Genomic DNA, 25,934 nt, shown 5'->3' on the forward strand with positions numbered 1-25,934 from the left:
CTGGGACAACGCAATCCTTGGCGATTATGAGAGGGTCCACAAATGGAAATCCAGTGGAAAGGAAGCTATGAAAGTAAGATACCGTGGCCACAGAACTGTGGGGGGGGGGGGGGGTGTAAAATTGGCGGGAAATGTGACTTTGTCAGCAGAAAAATAGAACCCAGGCCCATCTTGAGTAACCATGAGCAGCACATCCGGGGTGCATGATCCGAGGAAGGGTGACTCATGTTCGCGAAGGTGGGGGGATTTCTATGCATCATCCATGTACATGGGAGATTCGGCACTATGCCTTTCGAGAGCTTTTACTTTCAGCTCAATAACGGGCTCAGAACCAGGGCTGCAATTAAGAGAGGGTTGGGGGTATGGTGCTCCTAAGCGTAGAGTTTGACCTTCTTCCATTAAAAATTACGGGGGAAGGTCAAAATGGATCTGACCACCAACCACTTTGTTTCTAGTTGCGGCCTTGCACGAAACAATAATTTTCCAAAGGGCCCATAACATTGAAACAGCCTTGCATAAAATTCCTACAAGAGGGGAAGTTCTCTGAATTTGTAGCTCAGGGGCTAGTCTATCTTGGTACTTATCAAATTTTTGATCGCTATAAATTTACTCAAAAACCAATTAGTAGAAAGGATCTTGTACCCCTAAGTGAGACGGGGCCCAAGAGAAGAAAATATGGTATGTACAGTCATACACCCAGAACAGAGGCGTATGCACGAGGAGGGGTTAAAACTAGGCGTGCTGGTGCCCTCACACTCCCCTATAAGCCAACTGAAAAAATTATTTTTTGAAAAATATTTTCATAAAAAAATTAAAATTTCAAAAGAAAATACCTTTTATATCTGCTATTTTAAGTAATTTCCGCTAATTTAAATGCTTTTTGTAGGTTGGTACCTCAAAAATTTTCTGGAAAAGATTCTTTGTGCCTCCCCCCCCCCCCCAAATGTTGATCTTGCATATGCCCCTCATCGTTGGGTGAGTTCCGACTTTCCCCAATCGCAGGGCTTATAAAAATCTGTTTCTAATTTAATGTTCTTGATCTTGGATCGTTAAATTTTAAAATTTCCCACTGGGCTATAACCTGCTTAACCCTCATCCCTGTGAATACACGACACTGAAAAAAGCTAGGATGAAACTGATTGTTGAAAAATGAAAATCAGTCACTCACTACAAATACAAAGATGGTACAAGCAAACCCGTCAGAGAATCAGGAAGTAATGAAAGGGGAAAAAACCAGAGAATATATTCGTAAATCATCAATAAGTTATTTTAAAAATTTCACCAATTAATGACCAGATACTGATTAAAGAAAAATAAAGAAATGATATAGTACTCATGACTCAAAGAAACAAATTAATAGAATCAGCTAACTGTAAATATAGTTGTGGCTCTTTATTTTACTAATTCCAACATGTGCATAACATAAAATAGATATTCGCTACAATATAAACAAGCTCATGTGCAAATCATGTCTTCAAATATTTAAGCAAAATCGTAACAGTATGAAAGAAGACTTGTACTTTTGGTTATTAAAACAAAATGTAATATAAATCAGGTAGAACAATTCACACATACACAACATATTAAACGAAGCAATATAGGATAGCTTATTAAAAATGTAAAAAAATATTAGTCAACAAAACTGAGTAAATTCTGTAAAACTAGAGTATGTGGTTTCCGCTGGAATACATGAATGAAAAGAATGTATTTAGACTGGTTCTAACACACAAAATAAAAAGAAAAGAATGAAAAACTTTGGACTACGTATATTAATCATTCATGTAAAATACATGAACTTCATTGGCAAGTCTTTGTAATTTCACTGTTGTGCTATCATGCAAAATTAGGCTTTTCGGGAAAAGTACAGCCTGAGCGCTTGATAACTTCTGTTGCAGCGTATATGCCACATTTTATGCATTCTCCGAGAGCTTTCCCTTGGATGTACATTGCCATGAATCCTAATGTAGAAAATACGAAAGAGCGAGTTTTAGAAATCACATTTAGATAAAATACACAGTTGACTAAATTATACCCAGAAAAATAATTTTGTGCAGTTTGGGCCATAGCAAGTTTACCTGGAAAAGAAACACAAGATGCTGGAATGTAGTTAAATTTATCTGTTAGGTGATTAGGTCACTGATAGGTGCCTTAGTTGAAATGGGATTCACCTGAACAGGTGGGGGTGTCTAGGAGATTTTGTGATAGGCTTACGTCAGGTTTTTTACTCCCAGACCAGGTAGATGGGAATGTGGGTGACTTAATGGATAATAATCAGTAGTGTTACAGGGGGGCTAAGTGGGCTATAGCCCAGGGCCGAAAATACTTAGGGGCAGCGAATTTTGAAGTATAGAAAGAGGGGGGAGAAAAAAGCATTTTTTTAAATTCATGTTTTGCAAACGTGTGGAAGTGCCATGTGTCATATCTATTGTAAATAATATATAATTAACCATATTGTTTATTTTTTGTTTTTCTCACACAGACTGCCGTTGAAGTAAAAAATATATAATTGTCTAACCTTCCTATTTACAGTGTGCGGCCTTCCCAAATAGTATTGTTACAAGTAGGAGTGGGAGATTGAGTAGGCGTGCAACAAAGCAAAGCAGCACTCATTTAAGATTACTGAAGGTGTTGGAAAAAAGACAAGAGTTCAGATGACATCCCCCTAAAGAAGGGGGCAGGGGTTATCTTCTTCAAGAGCTATCTATGGAGGGTGTTGGCACAGTGGTCAGGATGAAAAAAAAAGGTGTTCTTTCCTGACTGCAGGCTTCTGCACCCGTCCCAGCTGACCACAAAGAACATTTGAATAGCTCGATTTCCGCTCTCTTTGAAGGTAAAAAAACAGAACATTCCAATGATTTTAACAACACCCTCCATATGAGAAAGAAGCTTCTGCAACAAAGATGCTTTTATTGAAACATGAATGACGTAGCCGAAATTCCTGACTTTGCACATTTACATTCCACAAGATTGACTTTAATATCTGTCACCATTTTCTTGCTATTGCCATTTTGAAAACCATAAGGCGATTGTGGGACACTCTGTACATTCAAGTATAATGCAAACATTTAAATCACAAGAGTACACAAACCACTGGCAGGCCCCATCTAGAATTTCAATTTGTAAACAAAACAATTTTGAAAAAGTATTTCACCATTTCAAAATACACTTTAGGATGCACGGTGGTTAAACATAATATGTATAGATAGTACGTAATGCATTTATTGATTTTGTTGCTAGACTATAACCAAGTATGCAGAAAGTATTTCGGCACCATTGATTGGTGCCGAGACACTTTCATATTTGAATGTATGCGCCATACATTTGAATTAAATTTATCAGTGTTTTTCATTGATGTGTAGACGCATGCGGCTGGAGGTTGAACATCCCTTCCCTGTTATATGGAAATCATTATGGATCGGAATAGGATGCAAATACAGGACAGAAAGTAAAATTTAGGGGCAACTATATACAGTACCACATTTTGTCTTTTGGTTATGATTTATTAGTAATGGCATGGGAAGGGGGTGGAAGGGGGAGCGGTAAAAAGTTAAACTGAAATGGGAGGGGGCGGCAAAAATGTAAATACAGCCTTGATGATAATAATAATAATAAAGTAGATGGGGAATTACCCAATTCTCACTTGGATAGCTTCTCAATTGACACTTAATCACAAGGAAAATTAAAATGAGTGTTAATAAATCCCAGGAGCCTTAGGTAATAAGAAATTTTTTTAGAAACTATGGATAGCTGTGGAGGGCCTAGGCACTGCAGCCATTACAGAACCTTGGGCAAACGATGAGAATGAATAATTATTACATATCTCAGGATATACTTTTTTTTCTAAAATAGATCTGGCGAGAAAGGAGGTGAGATCTTTATTTGAGTGAACTCATGTTTGTAGGCTTGAGAGTGTGACATAAAGAGTATGGCTACTGAAACAACAGGGGTTGAGCTTGAAAATGAAAAGCGTCATAAGCTTATGGCAAGAGTTTGTTATAATCCACCGAATAAGGATCCGAACTACATCTCCAAACTTCATGAGGAAATTTTCTACATGTGTAAGCATAAGAGGGTTGTCATTTTAGGAGATTTCAATTACCCAGGTATCGATTGGGAGAACCTATTGACTAGAGATCAATATGAGAGATTTTCTTAAGTTGGTGCTCGAATCAGAAGGTATCAGAAGTTAGTAGGGCTACTTCTATTTTGGATTTGATTATCACTAGTTACAAGGATCTTGTTGAAAATGTTTCAGTTGGAGACAACTTTTCTTCTTATGATTACCAGGTTTTTAGCTTTTTGCAGTTTCTTTGCAGATAAACCGAACAACAAAAGAATGGTTCCTTGTTTTCAAAGAACTAACTTTAAACTTTTGAGGAGAAGGTTAGGGTTGATTATCAAAAACAGGTTGGTATCAGCGGGTGTAATAAGAATTTAAAGAAAAAAAATGTTTTGTACGATGTCATGCTCTTTGTTCGTAAACAGTGGGTTTGCTCATTGCACCCCCCCCCCCCCCGGGTAGTATCTATTATAAAAAGGCTGTTGAAGAAAGCAATAAGGGAAGGTAAAAAGGAAGATGAATCTCTCTCTCAAGGTTGGCAGATAACACTGGCTCCGAGTTTGCTTCTCGGTTCTCGGATAATGATGTAACTAAGGCTTTGGGAAATGGCTAAAACATTGATAGATATTATTTAATCTTGATTTCCAGCAGGCATTCGATTGGGTGCAACATGGTAACTCTCCTCATTGGCGAGAGGCTTAAGTTTTCTGAACATTGTTCAGCAGTTGTTGAAAAAGGACACAGAATGCTCTGTTTTATTTTCAAAAAGGTCTCTTTGCGTTCTCCCAAAGTGATTCTTTCACTTTTTTTGGGGCTTAGTTGTCCTAGATTGGAGTATGCTGTTTTGGAGACCATACTTACAGAGGGACATTGACTTGGTCAAGGGAGTGCAGACAAGAGGCACACGGGGCTCAAGCTGTAAAGAGAGACTCAATTCCTTCAAAACGTTTACATTGGAAGAGTGCAGGTGTTAGGGAGGCTATGATCCAAGTGTTTAAAATTTCCAATGGGATAGATAAAATTGGCTATGAGTTACTAATACATTGTCAATCAACTGAATCGACTGGTAAGGGACAATTCTAGGTTCTAGGGAGTTGTCTGTGTTACACTGAGTTTTTCTGTCATAGAGTTGTGAACAAATGGAATAGCTTACCTCTGCGGGTGGTGAATTCTAACATGATTGACATATTAAAAAAGAAATATTGCGATAAATTGAAAAGTTATCCATACTTAGATGAGACACCCATAATTTTTTATGGGCAGTATATATATTTACCACAATTATTGATTTTTCATCGCTCTTATTGGGTTGCTGTATTTTTGATATAGTTCAAATATATATTCAACATCTTTATTATTATTGACTTTTTTTTCAGCCACCTCATTGGGCATTTTGTCTGTAATGGCCTTTGTATTTGTATTTAAGTCCAAGAAAGCTACAATTCATTCAATAACTGCTGGGAAGCGTGCGATGGAAGATCTATGCACAGAGCGATGATGTTGGGTCTAAGTAATATATGGTTTAAGTCTAGAGAATTGGTTGACTAGAGAACTTTGAAGACTTCGTCAAATTCATTTTACAATATTCATGACTACATAGCATGTCATATTAGAGTTCTTAAAGATCCCATGCTCCGCAGGGAATGCATTCAATGTGCATGATCTGCAATTAATTCATAATCATAACAGTTGAAAGTGGCTTCCAGAAGTATCTGTGAAGCTAAAAAATGCTGTGACAACATTTTTCAGACAATACTTCTAGAACAAACAAGACTTTAGTAGCCATTATGTAATGTAAAATTCACAGTTTTCGGGTTTTTAGACCAAAGTGATGGGAAAGGTTTTACTTTTCGACATTTTGTTTGCACAGGTGGCAAACATTCTACAGAAAGCCTTATGTAACAATGGGAAAGAGGATAATATTTATGTATTCTCCCTGCTTCAGTTACACTGCTTTGCCAGGAGAAGGCCCAATGAAACTAGAACCAATGACAGGAAAAGCGTTTTTCCTATCTCACATGAATCATGGATAGAATCAGAGAAAAATCTGACATCAAGACCAGATTTAAGTCAACCAAGCTAAGTGAGTATGTCAGGTCAAAGATCAGCATGGCGTCTGAAAACAGCTGGAGTATATTATATTTTGTGTAGTTGTAGAGAAATGTATATAGACACTACAAAAATATTGATATCGGCCAGATCCGTCTAGACAAAATTGTAGACTGAGCCAGGTTGGAAAGTCAGCTGTAGCTGAGCATGTCCTGACCAATAATCACAATATTCTATTTACAAACATCCAAAAGTTATCCAGCAACATAGATTATTATCCATGCATTTCTAGAGAAGCAAGAGATTCTTAAGCACAAGAACTGCTTCAATAAGAAGGAAGGAAGATCAAGTGCTTGGTTGTTAATCTTGAAGATGATGAAAGTGACACCCATGAATTTTTCAGAGACCTTGGTAACAACTTCAGCCAATGGAGAAAGTCTTGCTCAACTGACAAATTCCAGAGAAGCTGTGCAACTCAAGCACGGAGAAGATGTAATAGCCTTTTCCGTTAGGTGAGAATTGCTTGAGAATGTTTGGCCGTGCGAAGGAGATATCGAAAGGTAAAACTTTCTATCCTATCAGCCTAAAAACTATGAATTTCACAATGGCATTTCTATCATCAGCTTATATTTTTTCAGCAGTAGTTAGTCTTCTCGCTCAGATATGACCCAAGACACAACAGCATAGGCGGAGATAGACTTGGAAGTCTGGGGGGGGGGGGTTCATTATTGCTGGGGAGGGGGGCACGATGATGTCAATACATATATACTTTAGATCAGTCGACTCCACCTTTGGCACTGGGGGGGGGGGGGCAATATCCCCCCCCCCCCATGCACAACAGAAACTATAAACTGCATGAAGCATAGAATGTGACTCATCTAAGAAGGCAAACTACCTTGCACAAATTGAGGTCATTTATACAACAGCAATTTTGTCATCATGCCAGGATTCCCAGAAAAATCTGCTTAATCATTTCCCTGACCAAAACGCAAAAGTTTCCCTGACTAGAGCTCTGGAAGAAATATAATTCAAAATATTAACCGTCCAAATTTCAAATTTTTGGCTCTTCAAGTTTGTTTTTCCAACTTTTATCGAATACAGTCTGTTACAACAAATACAGCTTATAATGAGAATCTAGCTGCAACGAGTGATTTGCAAATGATTGTCAATCAGTGATGAATCATTTCCTATAATGACAAAAGAAATTTACAAAAATGGTAGTATTTCCTTCCCTCTCTTCAAGAATCGAACACGATGACATATTCATGTGGCACATGCTTCACATTAGAATTACTGTGAGATACTTTGAACGAAATGAATGGTTGAGGCAAAGAAGTCAGTGTTTTAAGACATTCCTCCTGTTTTTGGGCTTCCCCACTATGTACATAGGTTAAAATGTAATGATTTTATTAGAACTTATTTTATTGGACTTTAATGTGATTTTACTTCCCTTTTGTCTCATTCAGTGACTAAGACCGCTGGACCAGAACTAACAGTTAAAAGTCGTTTCCAAATATAAGCAAATACGGGCTCAGAATGTGGGGGAATCACAGAAAGTATGTATAGTAAGGGGAGAACAAATGTCCACTTCTGCCTATGGCAATTTCACAATTTTCCACTGAGGGGTTGGACAATTGCCCCCATTTTAATGCAGATAAAGTAGCAATTTTCTACAATTTTATAACCTGACAGAGCAACAAAAACATATTAAAATCACTAATAACAAGGAGTCAATGAAAATTACAATTTTGCTAATGATTTGAAATAGACTTTTAGAGTATTTTCTTATTTCCCTGACTTTTGCCAATTTTTTACATTTCCCAGACCATTTTTCATTTCACTGATTTTCTCTGACTTTCCAGGTTGTTATGAATCCTGCATGCAAACAGTGAGACTTTCCCTGCTGTAGAGTGTCACACACAACAGGGGTTTAGTATTCTGACATTCTACACAATATTTTGTTACCACCCTGGTTCATTTAGACAATAAATAGTTCAAATTCAGAGTATCTGTTATCCTTGTACATCTAAGCCGAGGTTCACCTCTCACATCGTCAACACTTGATGCTCAACTGTCTTGATTTCAGTGTTCTTCACAGTGTTTAATTTGCCAACGGCCATACCATGCTGAAAACACCAGTTCTCACAAAGTTAAGCAGGCTAGCTTAATGGGTATATTTCAGTGGTTATTACTTTCGAGGTTGACCACCTCTGAACACCCCTTGCTGTTAGCATCACTTTTTTGAGACTGGGTGGCAGGCCATGATGTGGTTAGGTGGTGTTCAGTTGCATTTGTGTAATTGCAGTACACTTAAACAAGCAAGCACAAGCCAACATACAGTTCATAAAACTGCCCAGTGATCTGACACACTGATGATTCACAGAAAATTGCCCAATTTTTAAAATATGATGAATAGCTTGCTTAATCTGTGACAGTAGAAAGTAATAGCTCTTACAGAAAGCTTACATCCCACCTTATCCCCGTAACCAGCCAGCTCACATCTCTTGCCTTATTTCAGATCAGCAATCTGTGTCAAAAATAGGAGGCAGGCCAAATAACTTGATTCAAATGTTCATAATACGGTCGATGTTCATTATAACGACCCCAAGTGATAGCGACCATTACATTCGAACAATTGGTATGATAAGTTTACCGGTTTTGAAATGTTTTCATCAAATGACTATCATATATGTTTTACTTTTGATATAGGGACCCCTACCAATACAACAACTGTTTTTTTACGGGATGAAGGGGGGATTGTTATATCCAGCCTCAACCATGCAAAAAAATCTGTGGTGTTTGGTAAGAACATGACATTTCCAAAAAATAGATTTTTTTTATCTAAAAGGAAGTCTTGCTAATTTATAACTAATAGGATGTAAAATAAATGCACAAATATGTGTGTACAGCTACACAACATGCTGATGTATATTTTTATTTGTATTTGTGTGTATGCTTTATTTTTGATTTTTCAATGAATGATGACAATGAAAATGCTTGTATCTCAAAACTCTGATTTTGGAGTTATCATGTTCTGACCAAAAACCACAGAAATATAAACATATATAGGTATATTTCAGATATATTCACAAAAAAGAATAAAATCTCATCAAAAGTTAGTTACAATCCATAGGTAAAAACTAATTAATTGTATTAAACAGTGAACTTTTTACCTCCAGCGAAAGCATCACCAGCACTATTTGTATCAACTATCTCTTCCGGTCGGACGTGTACAGCAGGGAACTCCTTTATTTCTCCATCTGAAAAATCCCCATCAAATTAGCTTGTTCTTGTACATTTCATGCTCATCAGTTGAATTTGAAAAGTTAGGATATTTTGAGCAAATATTTTTCACCCATAACAGAATGAGAATTGATATATTTTGCAAAAAACAAATACTCTATGTCAAAAGCTGATTAAATGTAATTCCAGAATTCCACCAAATGGGAAAATGACAAAAAAACCCTTTAAATACCTTGAGCAACTACAATTGATGCACTTTCCCTAGTGATCATGACAATTCTTGTGCGAGACTTGTTTTCTTTTGGCAATTCACAAATCTTCAATGCTATTTCATTTATGACTTCTGTCTGAAAATAAGAGTGGAAAAGTAAAATAAACAGACGGAATTTACTAATTATCATAAATAAATCAAAACTGCTCTATATATATAAAGGCAAAGTCATAAAAGTAGAGAAGAAAATCTGAGCGATTATTTCCAAAATTCATTCAAGTTTGAATTCTACGCAACTGTTATAAATTGCTATCATAATATTTTCAATCCTTTCCGACCTGAATATTTTGGACAACTGAAAACAATTTTTATTATCAATTTATTTCATCTTTAGGTTTCACAAAACATGAATGTAAAGCATTTTTTTGAAAAATTCATTTCATTGACAAAATTCTGAAACAATTCTAATTGACAACATTTGATATTTTGGAGGCAAATATCCAATTAATGCAATTTTAAATTCAAAAATATAATTTATGTGTGTCTGTAAGGTTCAGGAGATATAAAAGTAGAAGCCTCAGGAGAAACTGAGATCACGTTTACATAGTGAAGTTGAGCTCAAACAACCGATTGTGATGGAACAGTAAATTGCTGCAATCTATCACTAAAGAATGAAACTGTAATATTGCACCCTCTCCCCCCAGGAAGCACGAATGTGCGAATTTCCAAAACACATAGGACATAACGTTTCAATGTTTACTCTACTCATGTTACTCTATGAGTGTAATTTCTCTAAAACGGATAGTAAGATGTTTTAATAAAGGTTAAACATTACGTTGCTGACAAAACGTAACGAAATAAGGGATCCATCCAGCTGATAAACCTGAAAAATGAAAATTTGCACATTCATGCTTCTGGCATGAGCAAGGCCGGTTCTGGACATTTTTAAAGTGTAAGGGAATGATATTTTGGTGAGATAAAAAAAAAAAAAAAAAAAATCACCCCTCCCATTCAGTTGGAGCCCTAAAAAATCTGCTCCTTTCAGTTGGCACCTTTTGTGGCTGCATAGTTTGAAGGATTCAAAATCCAGCCCTGGGCATGAGGGAGGACGATATGTAATGGCTACTGGACAATATGTAAAAAAGAAACAAGACATACCTCCCATTTTTTGACCTGTGCAAATGCAATTGCCTCCTATAAAAGAAACGTGTAATGAGATATTTTAGTACACACACAAACATTTTATTATGCACGGAACAAAATACACAATGACTAATCACAATATGTGAATAACCTTGGCTTTTTAAACAACCGCATGTGTGCACAGTATAATATATTTATATTATGCTGTGGAAATTTAATAAAACAACGTTTGTGTATTCATTTTGTAAATAACATTTTCATGCTCATTTACATGCACATAAATGCGAGACAAATAGAAAATAAACATACTGTACAATAATAAAATCCAGTACTTTCGACTACAGCACGGTTATCAGGAATGTCTACGTGCTCCTTGGTAAATTTATTAGCTGCTGATAAATTGGCACATAATGACCTACAAAACCATTTTGAATTATTTTTATAATACATTTTTTTATACTGTGCTCATGCGAAGGATTGTTTAAAAGCCAAGAGATTATCCGCATATTGATTATTGATGTACAGTGGCCATTATACACATATAGAGAATGACTTTAATTTAAACTTAACCCTGACCTACTTTTAAATTTGGAAAAAAAAAAAAGCAAACAACATGGCTGGTCTGCTATTATCGTCTGTTACTGAAAATTTAGTTCTGCAGTAGGCTGTGAAAGATTTGAAACTTGATTCTTCGATCAAGATTTTACTGAGCAGAGCAATATATATATTAAAGAATTGTACTCAACCTGCAGAACCAGATGCACCTAGGTTCCTATCACATTTATGACTTCAAATCCTCAAAAAAAAATCTGACTGCAAAACATGATAACAATTGGATTTTTTTTTCTACCTCTAAACATGCAAAAATAAAATGTGCAAAACAAAGACTCTATATACATACAGTTTGATGGATCTTTCCCTCTCCGATAAATTCAGAAGTTTCGCAAATTTCAGATTACGGGCACGTTTCAAGAGTTATATAAACAGTTTATGATATATTTTTATATAATGGTACTAATCAACTTCAAAACAGATCAATATTCATATACAATAGACTCTCATTAATTCTGCACATATTAGACCAGGGTGTGCTGGATTAAAGAAATTGCCAGGTTACTGGAAGTTAATTGAAAAAGCACATTTAAGTAATATAAACTTCTGTGCACAGATATGCATTGACACATTTGCCTCTTCCATGCTTGAAGAAAACCTGCCAAAAACAGCAAATTAATGGACAAGACGGACTAGCGCACCGCTGTATTACTGAGCCTACTGCATTCTGAACCAGGGTCGTAACTAGGATTTTTGCCCCCCCCCCCAACTTTAAAATATAATTTTGTAATGGTGTTCTTTGTTCCACCTAAAATTTGCCGCCTGGGGCAATTCCCCCATCTAGTTATACCCCTGCTCCGAACAATTAATTAACTGCATAATCTATCATATCAAAAGGACACGTTTCTTAGTCAAATCACTGTTTGTCCGCCAATTATTAATATATATATATAATTGATTTTCTGTCTGTATGCTCTTTATACAAATCTACAATTTTAGACCGATCATCACAAAATTTTGCATATATACCAAAAAGGCATGGCTTGAACCATAGGCCAGGTACTTTAAGGGTTTTTCAGAGCTGAGCAAGTGTCCAAAATAGGCAAAAAACTGTTGGGGCATCAATGGTTTGAGGGTCTCAACAATCACTTTTGCAATGTTTATTTTGGTCACCGTAGTTCCCGTACAGTGCATTTCAGACATGCTTACACCTTTACAATGGTTTATAACTTCTTAATTGCTCCCAGTATAAGGAGAAAACCCAGGCAGCAAATGGTATTTTTGCTAGTATGATATACTTACATGCCCCTTTGATTCATTTTAACAAAGTTTAACAACATTGTAAATGATTTAAAAAAAAGTAATATTTATAATGAAAACTCAAATCACACCTGCTCATTGCCTATGAGAATGTCTACATAAGGAATAGCTTTCATAAGTGGTTCTGTGAAAAGCTGGCTGATATAGACTGCACTCAAATTCATGCAGAAGGGTTTATTGTGCTTGGCAGCATGTTTGGCAACATCCATCAATGATTCTGGACTTACAATAAGGAAAAAACCCTGGAAAATTTATTAAAACAATGTTTATGTATCGATTTTGTAAATATTTTTATGCACATCATTTACATGCACACGAAATGCGAGATAAATAAAAAATAGACATACTGTAAAATAATAAAATCCAGCACTTTCTACTACAGCACGGTTATCAGGAATGTTTATGTGCTCCTTGGTAAATTTATTGGCTGCTGATAAATTGGCACATAATGACCTGCAAAACCATTTTGAATTAATATATTTCTCATACATGTATCTTTCTCTGTAAAAATTCTGAAATATTCTTGAATAATCTTTATGCATAAGCATAACATTTATAAGCTTTAACTTATAATAATATCCATTATACTAAGGAATTGCAAACAAAAAGGCTGAATGAAAAGTTTGAGAATCTTCAATATTTACATTGCCACACTTTTTAAAAATTATTACACATTCAAAGGTAAACAAATATGAACTAATGAAATTCCACCATACATTATTGGTTGATTCAAAACTTGAAAGTAAAATATTATATAATGTTCAATGAAAAGACAGTGGCATTCAGAGCAGGGTTGGCATGGTATTTATTGTTGATGGTTTTCATCAGTATTTACCATGGTTTTTATCATCATGGTAAAAACATGTTTCTCTCACCTTCAGAGAAAAAAAAATCACTGTCTCTTTGCCATTTTTAATCATTTGATCATTTTTGTCGCACCACGGTCATTTTCTGCACACGGTGCTAATTAGACCGGGACCTACAATTTATTGCTGAATCTGAACGGCAGGCTTCTTTTTTTTATACTCATCGAGAGGATGGGGGAGTCCCTGCGGTAGCAATTTTTTCTGCGGTCATGTCTGCGTCTTTGTTGTACCCCTGTGTCAGGAAAGTTTTCTGACAAGGATGAACCGGGTATCGAACTCGCGACACCTCTAAACATCCTTTGGTACTTTAGGTGAGTATCTTATCGACCTGGGCTACCGCACCCCTTGCCATTTTTAATAAATTTATCTACTCATTTGTTTTTTCCTGAACAAAATTCATAAGTTTCAGCAACTGTTGTGTAAATACCAAAAGCAGAAATTATATCCTTACTAGCATGCCTACTGAATTGCCTATGTATGCTCATTTCATCATATTATAAATTCTCTTGGCATAAAGATTATATTATCATATACTGATATGGATAGAAATAGAAACAGGTATAGGCTATAAATTTTAGTCAAAATATTTGTTTATAAATAGCAGGGTTGGTAAAAAAACCGGTTTTTTTGAAAAAAACCAAAAAACCGGGTTTTTTTGGTTTAAACCAGGTTTTTTTGGTTTAAACCGGTTTTTTATTTTAAATAGTATTAACATTAAAAACAATGAAATTTCTGAAAAATCATTCAAACTTCCAATAATTAACAAAAATAAAATGTTTATTAATGTAATTAACACTATTCCCATGCTAAATAATCAATAAATATTTATTAAATTTTAACAAAAACCAACTTTTGCCATTTAATTATTTTTTGCTTAACTCAATGGATTACTGTGTGTTTGAAAATTCTTTTAATGCTATTATTAATCATATAATATATAAAGGTTTTTCTCCAGTTACTTTCAGTATACTTAATTACGAAGCTATTTTGCAAAAAGTAATAAAAATTTAGTGAATATAATGCATTTAATGAAGCATAAATAATGCAGATTAATTAACAATGATTTACGATATACAGGATGATTATAACTAAGGTTCTGATTTCAAAACACTGTAAAAAAAGAGCGATTGTCAGAATGACTTGAAAATTGACATGAATATTCCTGAAAAAATTCAATTTTATTTGATAAAGGGGAAAAAATACTTAAAAATGTAAAATTAATGACATCATCCAACATGTGGGAAATTTGCTCGCAGAATGGAAACGATAGCCAGTCATGGCAAAATTATAACTTAATTATAGCATTGCACGAGTCCATAATTCACGGAAACATCACAAAAAATGAAGTAATTGAACAAATAACTACAACTTACTCAAAAAATGTTAAATACACTCATTGCCATAAAAATTTGCGCACCCAGAAGAAGTCGTTGAAATGAAACGAAATTTTACACACGTAAGTACTACGTTGATATAAGTAAGTGATTAGAAAATCCAAGAAAAAGGATCATTTATTGCAGAAAAAAGTACAGATGAACAGAAGTTTTAGTACTCTGTTGGACCCCCTCTAGCGCAAATGCACGATGCGATACGAGCGGGCATTGAGGCATACAAGTTCCTCATGATGTCCTGAGACATCTCGTTCCACAGTTGCTGTAAATGCGCCTCTAGTTCGACCAACCTCGTAGGGTGTCCAACTTGCCGTCCCAAATGATCCCAGATGTGCTCGATTGGTGACAAATCTAGGGATAGAACAGGCCAGGGAAGGGTGGTAATGTGGCGGAGGCAGTCTTGTGACATCCTTGCTGTGTGTGGCCTAGCATTGTCTTGTTGAAAAATGGCTCCTGGGAGCCCTGCCATGAGTGGCAACACATGTGACTGAAGGATGTTATGGACAACATTAAAAGACCAGTCGTCCTGGGTGGGTGACATGACCGCTGGGCTGTCATTGTGCCATGGATCAATATTAGGGGTGACCGTGTATCGTAAGCAATGGCACCCCATACCATGACACCAGCTGTGGGAGCGGTGTGTCGCTGTAAAGCAAAGGCAGGATTGAAGCGTTCACCACGGGGCCTCCACACACGAACGCGATTGTCGTCACTGCTCAAGTTGAATCTCGATTCGTCGCTGAAGACGACCTGGTTCCATTCCGTTGCAGTCCAATCCCATCGTGCTCGACACCACTCCAAACGGAGGCGTTGGTGGGTGGGTGTCATTGGCAGCACACACAATGGGCGTCACGATACCAGATGTCCTTCAGCCAGGCGCCTTGTGATGGTTCGGGAAGACAAAGGGGCCCGTAGTGAAGCTGTTGCCTGTGTCTGGATAGCGGCCAATGAGGCAGTTGGCTTTACGCATGTGTTTCGGATGATGTGACGGTATTCTCGACGACTGGTCTGTCGAGGGCGTCCTGAACCTGGTCGCCGTGTAAATGACGTCTCTTCTGTCCACTGGTCCCAACACCTCCTCACAGTAAAATCAGAACGGCCTAGTTGACGAGCTACTCGCCGAGCTGACCACCCAGCTTCCATCATCCCGATGATTCTTCCCCTATCAAACTCTGACAACTGCTCATATGGTCTTCGACGGCGGTGTAACGGCATCTCTACCTCAGCATTTCCTTTGCAAACGATTAAATACACTCCAGCAAGCTCTGCTTACCTGTTTTATACTCCAAGGAGAATGAAGTTCAATGCCCTCTAGTGGCATTACACAATCACGCTGCATTTCTAATCATTTGCATATCTGCCCGACATGTACCTTCAGGCCAACTTTCGTTTCGATCCCACAATTATTTCTTGGTGAGCAAATTTTTATGGCAATGAGTGTATGTTGTCCACCGCGTGTTCCGGCTATGAGGCTGAAAGCACAAAAATTCTTGTTCAACAGTAGAATCGGAGTATGCCATGGTCATAATGTGAATGTGCTTGCAATTCAGCTTTATTAAACCAAACGCGCCCCCTTTTCCCCGTTGCTAAAGATAGAGCATCGGAATGTAGCCAAAGGTTAGAAAATGTTGTAAGAATGAGAAATTTTGGCTTTTATATATAACTTTAAATGACTAAGATACTTCATATGAAAAATATATATATATTCTGGCCACTTTTATGAGACTTTTTGAAACAAACCACTCATAAAATCTTATGTCATTTAAAGATATACTGTCAGAATGTACCCCAAGGATATAAAATGAGGTAAAAATGAAACATTTTGGCTAATAATGAACAAATATGATATTTTTCAGGGAAAAAAAATGATGTTTAGGCCACTTTTATCTGATTTTTTGAAAAAAACCAAAGTGGTTTTTTTAAAAAAACCAGTTGGTTAAAACCAAGGTTTAAACCATGGTTTAAACCAACGTGGTTTAAACCAAACAACCCAAATAGTCTTTTAAAAAGTAATCTTTTGAGTTTTTAGTGGTAATAAAAAATTAGGAAAGAACTGCCTCTTTATCCTAAATTAATAGCCTCTCTACCTCTTTACCAAAAATAATATGTGTTGCACAAAATATTATATTGCACAAAATACAAGGTTTTATTTAAAATGAATTTATATATACAAAAAGATGAACAACTAAAATATGCATTCTTAATGATTAACAAGATTTGTTTTTATTAATAAACAGTTAATTTTTTTTAAATGGTTTAAATAGAAAAAAATCATGATTTTTTCATACCCTGATTTATTCCATAGGCTCATTATTTATATAACTCATTTATTTGCAAAGTAATTTAATATTTCAGATCTGAATAATTCAAATTTTTACGCTGCATAACTTTTTGAAAAACATTCATATTTTATTACATGACATTTACTAACATAACATGTGCTTCTTAATGGTGGTAAAATATAACTCATGGGGCTGCATGGAAGGACGTTGCGTCCCTCGGGGCCCAATATGGTTATATATGTGTTTATGTCACAATTGCAGTGTCAATTGTGTAAGAATTTACTACTTCCAGGGGTAAGCTATTCCATTTATTGACAAGCCTATTAGAAAAAACTCTCTGCAACACCACAATCTGAAATTGATCCTTACCAATCGGTACTGATGTACCCGTGTCAAAGTAGTCGATTGAAAGCGTATTAATAATCCATGGTTAGTCCTATCCATCCCATAGAAAATTTTGAACACTTCGTTCATATCCCCTCCCTGACACCTGCGTTCCTCCAATGTAAACATATTCAAAAATTAATACTCTTCATAACTCATAACCGTGTGCCAATAAGGGCATGCGTAGCTCTTCCATACACCCCCCAACCAAGTCCATGTCCCTCTGTAGGTATGGGTCTAAATCAGTCTATCTAAATATGGTCTATCATAAATATAAGTGTAACAAATCTGTTTTAAAGTGCAAAGTATTCAAACTATAGTTCTATGTAGGAAGTGCAAAGTATTCAAACTACAGGGTGAATCTGTTCTGTTCTGCCAAATGAAACGGGGTGATAAACGAGCCCAAGTGGATCATGAAACACCCCACACAATGTCGTATCTCGAACTGTTTGAGTTATGGTGGATAATCAATTATCGGAAAAAAATGTGTCAAGTCTGAAAAAACCAGAATTTGCGAAATTTCTGAAAGACCTATACACAAACTAAGCACACGTTTAGAATGACCAAAAAAAAAAAAAAAAAAAAAAAAAAAAAAAAAAAAAAAAAAAAAAAAAAAACAGTTGAGCATCACCAGTTCCACAAACACCCTTCTAGCTATAATAGGCCAGATTTGCCAAAAAAACTTGTCCATTCCACCAGCTTACCGAAAGAGCTTACAATAAACAATATCATTTTTCTGGTTCAGGAGAAATTTTGTCTTTTGTTTGCAATACGTCAATGAAATCAACATTTGTTAAAGTAGATAGTCAATGAAAATTTGGAATTGGCAATGACACCTCTTTTTTGATGAACTTCCCTAATTATGAATTCTGATTATATTTATAAAAGGTGACACCAATTTCATCAAAATATCTGGTTTTGATGGTGAGCTGCAAGCACTGAAAGATTGGCATTTTTTCCCCTTCATTTTCACTTATACAGTAAAATCTCCCAACAACGGTCACTAATGGGACCCTGAAAATGTAGCTGCTATTGGAAGTTGACTATTATTTGGAGGGGTACTTTTATTTCTAGGGGAAAAAAAACTAAAATTTATGATTGCGATGTACATACATAGCATGTGAAATGACAATCCATTGAGTAAGCAATTGCGATAGTTATAGAATTGATTATATTAAAATATATGATTATATTTTGATAATATTATAATTGATTAATTAATCTACAGCACTATTATGACATTCTAAAATAAAGCAGGCGATGCAATGACCTAATGGGTGGTAGAAGCTACAGGTTTAGTATAGGATCCTATGGGGTTGGCTTGAGTTGGGGGTGATGAGAACAAAAAGTTTGGGAACTATGAACTAGACCTTTCCAGGGCATTCCTGAGTGTCCAATCCAATACATTAAAAAGTCTCGCTGTAGAGAGCAACAGGCCTACAACAGTATAATCATTCATTACACTTCACTCACTATGAGTTGAGAGAAAACTCATAGTTAAAAAAAATTGCAGATGGCAGCACTACACACAAGCAAAGCATTACACAGAAATGAACTTCATAGAAGGTTCATTATATGTACACACACATTCCAACATGTACCAATTCGTTAGAAGTTCCGCAAAAAAATATGGACAAGGTGCATGTCTGGTTTAGTAATAGTATTGCAATCCAATAGCTGAAGACATAAATGCTGACATACATTCTTGTTAAAAAAAAAAGATTGACACACATGCCTTTCAAAAAATTAATACCCTTTACATTTCTATTCCTGTTTGCGAGTAAATCTCTTTTGGACGGAACTGTCCTTTGCACTAGGAAGTGCTGTGAACTTGCATATCCCTCTAGTAATTAAGAGTGCTGACAATAGGTCTCTTCTGCTGTCCCCTATATTATATGTTCAAGATTTTTTTCCCTACACTGCCTTCAATATGACCATCTGTCAGACCAGACACAACCCAGGCTCTGCCCCTCCCGGGATATAAGCCTTTTACCCGTGTGGGTTGGATCATGCTAGGGAGAATATGCCCATCTAACATTTGTACCCAAAAGGAAAGAAAGCATATATAATCTCCCCCATAAAGTTCAGGGAGTGAGAAAACTTCCTTTAAAATCAATCTGAAAATTATTTTTCTCATAGCGATATGCATATTTCTTTTCCCAACTCCATGTCCAAAGTGGGCTTTATTCAGAGGTTTCTTGTAATGTTAAGTCTATGGGATGCGTTCCGTTCCAACAAAATGTGGCCGTTGTTCAGAGGTGTCCATTAGAGGAGTTTTACTGTACATCTTTATTCTTGTTCCGTTGCACCGACACATATCAAGGGGATACTGTAGTTGAAAACTGAACATATTTTTATTTTACATCTTCCTTCAAATTCACTTAAAAAAAATTGTGAAATTGTATATCTTAGCCTTGGTCAGGTTTCTATTTATTATTTTTTTTTATGGTGCTTTTTGTTGTTTTATGGAAGGAACTTTGACAAAATTTTTGACAGTTTCCTAGAATAAATTAAACAATTTACTATAGAAACCTACAGAAAATCACATTTTGGCCGACAAATGTAATTCTGGAATGATTTATCATCTTTGGCTGAAGTATCACAGAGTTAGGAACAACTGAAAGAGATTCCTATTATTTTTAAGTTTTTTCATACTGAAAATTTGCTTCGATATACAAGTAACTTACAGAAATCAATTTAATTTGTAACTTGACCCACCACTGTAATTTGGAAGAAAATTTTACTTTAATCATTAATTCAAATGAAACTCCAACTTTTTTCACATATGCCTTCTTTTTAAGCATAAACAAAAATTTTAAAACTGAATAGGGGAAAACATTTTAACATGAACTTATATATTACATACCTATCTGTTCCATTATTAGTTAGAACCACCGCACATGTTCCTGCAGGATATGTATCATGATATTGGAAAAATGTGTTGACACCAGCTTCAGTTGCTTTCTGCTCCAAAATGTCACCAAATTTATCTTTCCCTATACAACCCATGAAAGCAGCGACCTTGGGCTTTTGTAAAATCCACTGAAAAAAAAATCAACAAAAATGTCACTGAGTGCAGGTATGAAAAAATTTCAAAAATATCAGATCATAAAAATTTAGTTAAAATGTAATTAGTTACTTGAAAAGACAGCACATTTTCATGGTTAAAACCAGTGGTTCTTAACAAGGGATGCAGGAAAATAAAAATTTTTGGGAATTGATTTAAACCTTCTCAAGTTGGCGGAGAATGGGCTGTGACGTGTTACAAATATAATGGCCTCTCTGGGCCAGTTGCTATTTACGGTCTTGATCCGAGGAATGTCTTGATCCCTTGTGGGTAGATCAGCCTCTGTGTCATCCCACATAGCTTGCTAATCGAGGAGCATCTCCCTCCTAAGTCTAAAATCCAACTTTTCGATTCTTAAAAAAAAATGTGAATCACATCAACATTTTAGCACGTTTTAGTTTTCGCTCATAGAAATGTACTATGTGAAGTCTGAATATCCCCAGTTTGAAAGAACTTGGAAGACACATTTACCTCTGACATGCACTTTTAAGATGTTTTTGCAAAAGTTTTTTTTCCCCAATTTCCTCATTGATATAATGTACCCGTATTTTTCCTTTAATAAATTAATCTTGCAATAATTTTTTAAGTTTAGAATTTTTATAACAAGTAATTAATGGATAATTAATGTGATTAATTGCAAGAAACTAAATTTTCTAACAAATATACAGCACTTTTTTGCATGGCGGTTGCAGGATGGAAAAGGGGTCAAGAACCCCTATAGTTAATAAACTAGTCTCTCTCAAAGTATGTGTCACAGTTCCTAGCGGCATTGCCAAGCTTTAATAGGGCTGTCGCGGCGAGCCAGGGATATTGACTTGTATGCCTATTTATGGTTTAAAAAGATTCTTCTATCTGAAAAAATATATAGTAAACTTTACTGAGAAGTCGCACATGAACCATGAATTGGGCAAGGAAGCCACAGCTGACAGAAGTTTGAGAGCCTCTGGCTTAAAAACATTATGTAGATAATTTAACCATGAGAGAAAAAGTGGATTTACCATTCAAAATTTAGTAAAAGCCTGTTTAGCATTTCATTTGTGGTGGAAAAGGTGGCTTTTGTTAGAAAACACTCATATTTCTTGCAAAAATGGCTATAACTTCCTTTTTAACAAATAATAATAAATTTAATATAATATAATAATATAACTTTTAATAATAATTGAGGGAGACTGAATCATTATTTGCAACTTAGCAATACTGTGTTTTAGCATTTCGTTTTATGTAAAGATTGACCAGCCACAAGAAACACGTCTTTGATTTGAACACAAAACTCTGTTGCAAAAAAAGATGTAATGTAATGAACTCATTCATCAATGCAGTTTAGTGCTTTTCAAACTTATAGGACTTTGGAGCTCTAAAGATGACATGGAACTTTTAGGCATTTGAATAGTGTGTGAATGTTTGTAGAAAACCCTAATGTATAAACGGTGCTAGTACAGAAAACTACGTGATTTCAAATAACAATTCATGTACAGATAAATATGGCCAGAAATGTGGAGTCATTATTTCACAAATGTTATTGGTTGTTGATCTCATTATCACTATTTTTAAAAAGGTATGAAATTTTTCTCTATTTTTTATCCCAAACATTAAATTTTTTTTCACTTTTGACAGAAGTAAGTGTTCATATTGGTATTCAGAATGATTTTTATAATGAAGATTAGCTATTAACACATGAATATGAAATTTCAAATGTATAGTAATTTAAAACCAAGAACATGAAAAAAATCAAAACATGCATGTCTGTTTAATACTAAATGGTTTATAATAGTTTGGGCGATGTTCTCAAAATCTAAGTTTTGCATAACGATATAAATAAATTACTTCATATACAGTCAAATCTCGATAAGTCGAATGTGCACCGCTGTGGTGGTCGCGATGTAGTGGTTATAGCGACGGACTCGCAATGCGAGGTCCCAGGTTCAAACCCCACTATTGCCAGTGGTGATCGGCTGAAGTTAGTTTTGTGGTTCCCACCATCGGGGTGTGAATGTGAGCCAATCTCCCATTTGAAAAGTCTTGCCACAGAGAGCAACAGATCTACAAATGGTACAAAACTAATTCAATCATTACACTTCACTACTGAAATATAGATGGCAGCACTGAAAAATCAAACATAACACTAAATACATGCTCAGACTGTTAGGTATACACACTTACACTTTCGGCACAACTTACTAAATAATAAATTGCAGATACTGGGGATAGACCGGAGTTCTGCTTGGTTGAAAAAAAACGTCAAATGTGCAACGGCTGACAAAAAAACTTAAGAGTTAGTTCGACTTATCGAAATTCTGATTTTAGAGTGGAAAAAGGAAAGACTCATGAAAATAACAGTGATATTTGCAAATGTTGTTAGTAAAACATGTCAAACTATTAAGATGAAAAAATTCACAAAGAATATGAAGACATTCATTGCATAAATTTTTTTAATGCAATGCCATTCATAATAAGAATTATTGAATGAGAATATTTAGAAATAAACTAGACATACATTTTGTATTATGGAAATGGAGGCACACATGATACTCATATAAATGAAATAAAATAGAAATAAACGGCATACAAGATTTCCTGTCAAAAATTTCAGTGTTTATCACTTTTTTTTCTCTTTCTTTTGAGAAAGTTGTTCGCTTTTAACAACCAGACAAATGAATTTGCTAAATTCTGGTTGCTAAATGCTAAATTCCATCACTAAATGCTACTTTTAAATTTGTCTCATTCCTGAAAACTTTGATTTGAAGGAAGAAAACTTCAAGTTAAAAAAACTATTTTGACACTAAAATATGGAAACAGTTCTGGGGTTTGAGTCAAAACTTCGACTTAAGACATCAGATTTATTGGAGTTCCGACTTATTGCAAATAGACCATATTTTGTGTGTTCACATTTATAAAACAAAAACCTGTCTGGAACGTAAAATAATTTCAATTCAATATATGGCGCCCTTCCTCTCTTGATGTTCTGTTTTATACAGGTTTTCACTGTATACAACATAAAACAAGTATAGAATAATATTTTTTTGTTTGTCTACATCACCTATCATAAGCCAACCTGTGATCTTGGCAGATAGAGTTTTGAAAGCAGTTCAAATAAATCTCCTGCAATTTGAAATTAATACATTAAAAGCATGAAAATTGTAGTTAGTTTTTTACGTGATATCTAGGGACAATTTTCACCCGATTCATTAACCAACAGTGAAAATTGCAAGGTTGCTGACAGCATTGCTGTTCACTAGCATTAGCTACCATAATTTCCTGCCTATGAATCTGTGGCAGGGAATAATCTGCAGATGTGAATTTTGCTTAATTGAGTGAAAATGTCATATTATCTGCCACATCAGCATATAATCCACACATTCCTATTTTTGTTCATCTAATTCACCAATTATTTTAAAAGAATGAAGTTGTTGATCATGTTTTTGAAAGAGAGAAATATTGATTTTCCTACTTGCTTCTATGTCATCTATTGATAGTTTAATCTATTGATAGCCCTGAAAGTTTAATTTTTTAGATAATCCAAGGCTTTGAAAAATTTCAAACTTCCTTTAAGAGACCCTATTCTCTTCATTTTTTCACTCCAACAACCTGACTTCTATATTTTTTCCTAGGAACACATTATGTAATACATATGTATTGTACAGTCATTTCAGTTTGAAATGGACTAGGCCTATGATGGGTAATAAAATAATATCACACACCCTTTGAATAATTATAGACCATTTTAACCTAGGAGGTCGCAGAGAGAGGAGCAAGTTTGACCATTTTTTTCGTAACGGTGGACAATGGCATTGTCCTCAATTGCTTAAATAAAATCATTGGAAAGGCAGTTGAGAACTATGACTGGCCAGCTAACTCACTAATCCAAGCCTAAGCAGACAACCTAATAATCATGGCTACGATCGAGGGTACTGGAAAACTGGCAGAAGCAGCACTACAACAACTGGCTGAACAAACTAAACCTGGAAATATCAGCACATAGAACAAGTTTTTTGCGGATATCGAATAAAAGACAGCCAACAATATGGATGGAGCGGGGTCTCCATCAAATGCACCAAGGTTTTCCAAAATCTCGGATGCCAAATCGACAAGGAACTAAAGTGGGAAGTCCATACATATAAAAGCATAGAAAGACATGATAGCAACTGCGATACAGGGTGCAAGACGAATGGCCAGCCCACAATGGGAGATCCTGCAGTCCATGCGTCACTTGCTCTATCTGATGGTGGCAGAATGGATTATGGTGTATGGAGCATCCGTATGGTATGATTATCCCAAGGTGGCCGTCAGCAACAAGCTGGACTCCATCCAACAGTCACCTCCTCCATATATCTGGCACATACAGCACTACACTCACGAATGCCATTCAAGAATAAAAACACAATAAAAGTAGGTAAGTACTGTGCTCTTTTTCTCTTGCGTGTCTTTCTTTCTAAAGTAAAACCAATATTTTTTTTTGTTTTGTGGATAATTTGAGTTTTTCGATAATCCGAGATGACCTCTGCCCCATCCACCTCAGATTATGAGATTGAGGCTCTACTGTATTTTTAGAAATTAAATTTCAAAAATGTGCGTATTCCAAAGACTCGGGGGGAAAAAGCTGCAGATAATGTATAGTGGTACAATTGATGCTCGTTGAAATGACCCCCCCCCCCCCCATCTTTCTGTTGAAAAATGTTATATTGAACGGTCGTTATAACAAAATAAAAACATAGGATATTCATTATATACAAACATTTGAGACTGGTTGTTATAATGGTAAAATAGTGGCTACAAACCAGGGTTGTTATAATGATTACCGGTGACGTATATCAGGGGTGGCCAATAGCTGGTCCGAGAGGTGATTTTGTGTGGCCCATGACAAGGTAAAAGTACCGTGAAAAAATTAAATTTACAATCATTATTTGAACTATCAGTTCCAACAGCAGATTTCTTGATTAATAAACTGCTTACAAACTTATTTCTAGTGACGAAATTAATTTAATAACTAATTAATTCAATTAATAATGGGATGCGGCTCGCGATGCTATAGCTGACCATTATGTTGGCCTGCAAACAGAAGGAAGTTCGCCACCCCTGGTGTATATAATCCACATTGAGAAATTCTGATTTTTTAATTGTATAATCCACAGATTATACACAGGAAAATAATGTAATCTTCCATTTCCTTTCACAAAAATTTAAAATGTGTATCATAGAAATGCAAAAATATAAATAAAGGAAGAAAAAAAATATATCCCCACATGCAAAAATCTTTTTTACATACCTGTGCTACCCTCATTGTGTTCAAACAAGCTCCACCTGCTGTGTATTCAACATCATATTTTTCTACCATTTCTGAATACCTGCCAATGAAAAAATATTAACAT

The 25,934-nt window shown here is 35.5% G+C and overlaps 1 protein-coding gene across 1 annotated transcript in view; it reads right to left on the reverse strand.

Moving 5' to 3' along the window:
* Positions 1-1,377: 1,377 nt before the first annotated feature.
* Adk2 (Adenosine kinase 2) overlaps positions 1,378-25,934 on the reverse strand; it is a 29,789-nt gene continuing 5,232 nt past the window's right edge. The window contains exons 4-11 of the mRNA XM_089242160.1: positions 25,832-25,910; positions 20,368-20,543; positions 12,926-13,031; positions 12,650-12,820; positions 10,722-10,757; positions 9,585-9,699; positions 9,283-9,369; positions 1,378-1,958 (exon numbers count right to left, since the gene is read on the reverse strand). Coding sequence (XP_089098286.1) covers positions 1,834-1,958; positions 9,283-9,369; positions 9,585-9,699; positions 10,722-10,757; positions 12,650-12,820; positions 12,926-13,031; positions 20,368-20,543; positions 25,832-25,910 — 895 coding nt within the window. The 3' untranslated portion in view covers positions 1,378-1,833. The remainder of the gene's footprint in view (positions 1,959-9,282; positions 9,370-9,584; positions 9,700-10,721; positions 10,758-12,649; positions 12,821-12,925; positions 13,032-20,367; positions 20,544-25,831; positions 25,911-25,934) is intronic.

This window comes from Pholcus phalangioides, unplaced genomic scaffold, assembly GCF_987345545.1.
Source record: "Pholcus phalangioides strain wild (caught in Gottingen) unplaced genomic scaffold, Ppha-v1.0 ptg000003l_1, whole genome shotgun sequence".
NCBI lineage: Eukaryota > Metazoa > Arthropoda > Arachnida > Araneae > Pholcidae > Pholcus > Pholcus phalangioides.